The sequence below is a fragment of the Anneissia japonica genome, unplaced genomic scaffold (assembly GCF_011630105.1).
Source record: "Anneissia japonica isolate Jap-2015-1 unplaced genomic scaffold, ASM1163010v1 scaffold284860_len1800451_cov186, whole genome shotgun sequence".
NCBI classification, from domain to species: Eukaryota; Metazoa; Echinodermata; class Crinoidea; order Comatulida; family Comatulidae; genus Anneissia; species Anneissia japonica.
This window is the reverse complement of record NW_022706010.1, coordinates 477,200-481,964: the sequence shown is the minus strand read 5'-3', so window position 1 is coordinate 481,964 and position 4,765 is coordinate 477,200. Positions and strand designations below refer to the sequence as shown.

The 4,765-nt window shown below is 32.4% G+C and overlaps 1 protein-coding gene across 1 annotated transcript in view; it reads right to left on the bottom strand.

Moving 5' to 3' along the window:
- Positions 1–853: 853 nt before the first annotated feature.
- LOC117105978 (2-aminomuconic semialdehyde dehydrogenase-like) overlaps positions 854–4,765 on the bottom strand; it is a 17,191-nt gene continuing 13,279 nt past the window's right edge. The window contains 1 exon segment of the mRNA XM_033247282.1: positions 854–1,720. Coding sequence (XP_033103173.1) covers positions 1,571–1,720 — 150 coding nt within the window. The 3' untranslated portion in view covers positions 854–1,570.

Here is a 4,765-nt window from a genome sequence, read left to right as displayed (position 1 = left end):
TATTCCTGGTGGAAATTGAACCCGCAACACTAGCCTTGACAACATAGCATTATACTGCACATGTTATTACTCGCTGTTTGTTGTGATCATTGTTACACGAGTTGTATTTTTTTTATTTGAGAAACTTCAACTTCAATCGGATTTAATTTTAAATGATTGCAAATATACGATTGCACAATATAAATACAAAGACCTATTATTAAAAGAATGTAACAAACCACAGTCAGACAGAATTCGGCGGCACATTCTCCAAGTTTTATGTTCTGTTAATTCACTGTGTTTCGTCAATAGCCTTTGTGGGCCAAAGGCTATCAGTATTGTACTTGTAATATAAAATTTAATGTTGGTGGCTGTGGTTCGAAATTTTATGGCTATATGGCACCTCAAGATGGCCAGAAATGAATATAATTTTCTTTTTTAGGGTGGCCCGGGCTGACTGGGTGCCTCCCGAAAGAGTCAGAACTCCGATATTTATATCTTCCGTTTGTTTGTATGAATTACACAACTGGTGTTGAACATTTTAACAGTTAAATCCATCACTTCTAGCAGGCTGATGGTGTCACTATCCAGTTCTTTAAGACTTTTTTCTTCTCGGGGATGATGGTGATGTGGTTGATTGTTATACGAAGCAATTGTATATTTAAATACTCAAGTTAAGTAAACAATTTTTACACTTAGAAATTAAATAAACATTTGTCAGATTTATAATCTTGTGCTACTGTCTTTCTACATTTGACTACAATGTAAAGAGCAAAATTAATTATTCGTGCTTTTTCCTAATTTGTACAACTTAAACCAATGAATCCTAAATGTAAGATGAGTATCCCAACAATAAAATAAAGATGCATTTAGATTCTGTCTCAGTTTTTTTTTTATTAGAACACTGTCAAAGAACAGTTAAGATACAGAGCAACATCAAAACCTGGTTCTCGCTTCCTCCCTTTGTGTACTGCTTCCTTAGATTCTTTAGAAATCCAAACATCCTTTAGGCCAATTATTGTCATCACCTCTATGCGAGTTTCTATTCCTAACACAAAAGCCAACATAAATCAAACATGGAGGTGTAGCTTGGTGGTGCTTACCTTCCAATTCCAGGGACCCAGGGGTACTGGGTTCAATTCCCGTCTAGTACAGGATTATTTATATATGTGTTTCATCTGTTTGTACCAACCTGCTTTTTTTTTTATTCCTGCTGTGGCCATATAAAAAAACTGGAGCTCATGAAACTTCTGAAGCCTTGTGTTTTCCCCCTGGATCCCATTGTTTTAATTTGAAATTATTCATTTTTTACCTCAAAAACAGAAAAGGAAAATATGTAATATGTATAAAACTAAATATAGTATAATGAGATTCCAGGATAACCTATTAGATTCCAGGATAACCCATTAGACTCCAATTTCAATAAATGACCCTCATTTTAAAGATCACATACTCAGGTATCTGAAAATACCAACAACTTGAATTTCAATTTTTGCTACAACTTAGACATTTTGCCACAACATGCCTCATATGTGTAACATGTGCTTATGCATATTTACGTCCCTGCTCTGATTCTTTATTACTGAGTTGACTATGAGTAGCTAATACATATTGTTTTTGCTTCTGTGTAAAATTCTAAAGATTCCTTTGCACCCTCACGACCAATGCCAGATGCCTTTACTCCACCGAAAGGCATCATGAGATCACGTACTAACCAACAGTTGGACCACACTGTACCAACCTGTAAGATATAACACAATCAAGAACAAATATATTTAGTTAATATTATTAACATAAAGTTTAGGTTTATTTTATCTATTAAGTTAAACAAAGTTAAAAAGCAAAATGGGTATGATCAAAATTATATTGAACATAGACGGAATTGGCAAAACACCAGTGACCCAAGCTCACAAAAATGCTGTAAACTCGCACCGCACTGTATTGAGAAACAAGCCTCCATAGCCAGAATAGGCGGAGAAAGTTTGAGTTTGAGGTAAAATTTAGCCATTTTCGGATGGGAGCTAGTGAAAAATGAATAGAAACCTGCCGAAAATAAAAATATTTTTCCCAAAAATAGAAAGAAAGTTGATAAGATGACAATTATTCAAACGGTCATAACTTTGCTTCCAGACACCTGATTGAGTTCATTTAACTGTCATTTTAAAGTAAATGATATATGTTGCCATTATAACATAAAACTCATTTTGGCCTGAGGACGAGTTTACAGCCCTTTTGTGAGCTTGGGTTACAATTGTTTTGTATATTTTCCCTCTTATTTATTCCACTTTTATTTAATAATAATAATAATAATAATAATAATAATAATAAATATTATAAGTCGATGTGACGTCATCACTGCAACTCCAAATGTTATTTGCCTATCCCCCACAGTCCAATAATTTTTTAATTAGTTGACGCTTGGCTTAATTTTTTAGGTTCGTGTGCAAAAAAAAAATAAGAAAATTGAATTGTAATCGAAAATTACTTTTGTAAAACAAGGATAATTAGAACCTGAAGAAAGTTACTTAAAATTCAAGATTAAGTATGAACAATTAAGGAATTCCTTGAATCAATGAACCCTAATAAACTAAACAAACTGAATGTTTAATAGGAATAATCTAAACCTATTATAAAGACTCAAGGAATGAAGTTAGATGTATGCATACAGCCAGGTAGGAAGCCGTCCCTGGCCTCCTCCTACTACTAGGCCGTAAACTAGCCTAGTTATGAAATCATCGCATGATTTTTACCCGTCTGCACCGACCAAAAAGTCAGTGACTGTTCTCTCTTGAATGCTTTAAGAAATGTTTATTTCTTTGACGAATGTCTATCAAAATACTGTAGCACTACAAACAAGTTCTTCTAACACAATACAAATTAGAATAGTTATTTATTGTATCCGTACTGTACTGCTGATGTGTAGTTAACACATACCAAGGGCACAAATCAGCATACGCACATATGTACACACACTGTACTGATCATATCACTATATCAACTGATGACTGCTACAACAGTTGGTTATCAAAACTAACATTAAAAGACGGCGATTGACTTGTAAAGCAATTGCTGTAGTAGAGCATTCATTTTACACTAGCAGAAAATTATTATACTTAGGTTAGATTTAATGCATTCAAAAATTTTCTTTGGCCCTTCCAGGCTCTCAGGAAATGTTTTCAAGCATTAAATCTAACTTTCGTATAATAATTTTCCTATAGTGTACTATGCAGAGCTCTACTTACTTAATAATAGCTTTCTACTGCTCCTTTTTTACAACCATACTTCATTTCTTTATTCTTGACTAATAGCCTGTTGGTAAAGAGCCAATGTTCTATTTTTAAAACTCCCCTAATCCCATCATACAGTAGCTATTTGTTCATCTGGTAACCTACTTTATGATTTACCTCTTGAATTGTTTTCAATGTTACGATGAGTAAAGCCAAGTGCTCACTGTCTTGTACGATTAATCCAAATCTGCTCCCTGTGAATGCTAGATGACGCGGTGAAATTAATGGATCGTCGTTATAAAAAATGCGCAGGCCAACGACAATCGGGTACAGTGAGCGCTTGGCTTAATGATGCAGTATTAAAAAAAAAAAAAAAAAAACAATAATCAAGTTCCACATATTTTTTTTTTTTTTTTTTTTTTTTTTTTTTTTTGTAAGATTTCAATACAATTGCAGTCACATCCTAGTACATCTTTGAATAAAAACAGATATTTTTAATTATCTATCTTGTTTGGTTACTGTATACAATATGTCTTGTACATTAAAGTTTTCTCATCATCAATCTATACTATTACTTCATATATACAGTATCACATTTGTCAGTATTTTTTCAATTTTGATTTATACAAATGCCTTTTAGATTATTTAACAACTTATAATTTAGTTGTGCATGTTTTCTGCTTTTCTATTTCTATTCTAAAATGTTATTAAAACAAAGTTGATTTCTGTCTGTCACCACCACAACAAATACCTACTCGAGAATTACTAATTTCCACACCCACTTTCTACAATTCTCATTCCCAATGCTTATAATATACAGTACCTGTTCCTAATCAAAACATAATAAATTCAGAGAAGGACGAGTAGGCTGATCTTACATCAACGGGTCTTAGATTTAGTCATATGCTGACTGATTCATAAAACTAAATTTGATGACTATTGAATCAAATAGAGATTATTTTACTGTTATTTTTGTTACTAATATTTTATATAAATTACACAAAAGTTTTATTTTAAATATGTTGACTGTTAATTGTAGGCATTTAACTTTTAAGCATCTTGCATCAAAAACTGATAGTGGAAAGTATTGTATTCAAACTAGATTTACTCGTCTGTGGAATAGGCTCCCAGTCAATATCAGAGATGCTTTTGTATGTGAAAGCTGGTTAAATTTAAAAAAATATTTTTTTTAAATCATTTTAAAGATATAGGCCTGTTTAATTCTTGGTAATTTTTTTTGTATATTTTATATTCTATTGTATGTTTATTGTAAGCATTGAGAGGGGCACACCTTTTGGTGACAATAGTTCTCTGACCTCTTTTGCCACTCCACGGCACATTCAAAGTTGTACTGCGTTGTTTGTCTTAGGTTTTGCCGAAATTAATAAAATATGATAAAATAAAAATAAAACAACTTTCATCCACCTGCAAATTGCATACCACCTATATAATATAGCTCATTCACAGACTTACAAGATTGCACATAGCGTAAAACTACAGCAGTCGAAATAATTTAAAAATGTCTCGTGGTTTACCTACTGTATAATACTAAATTAATC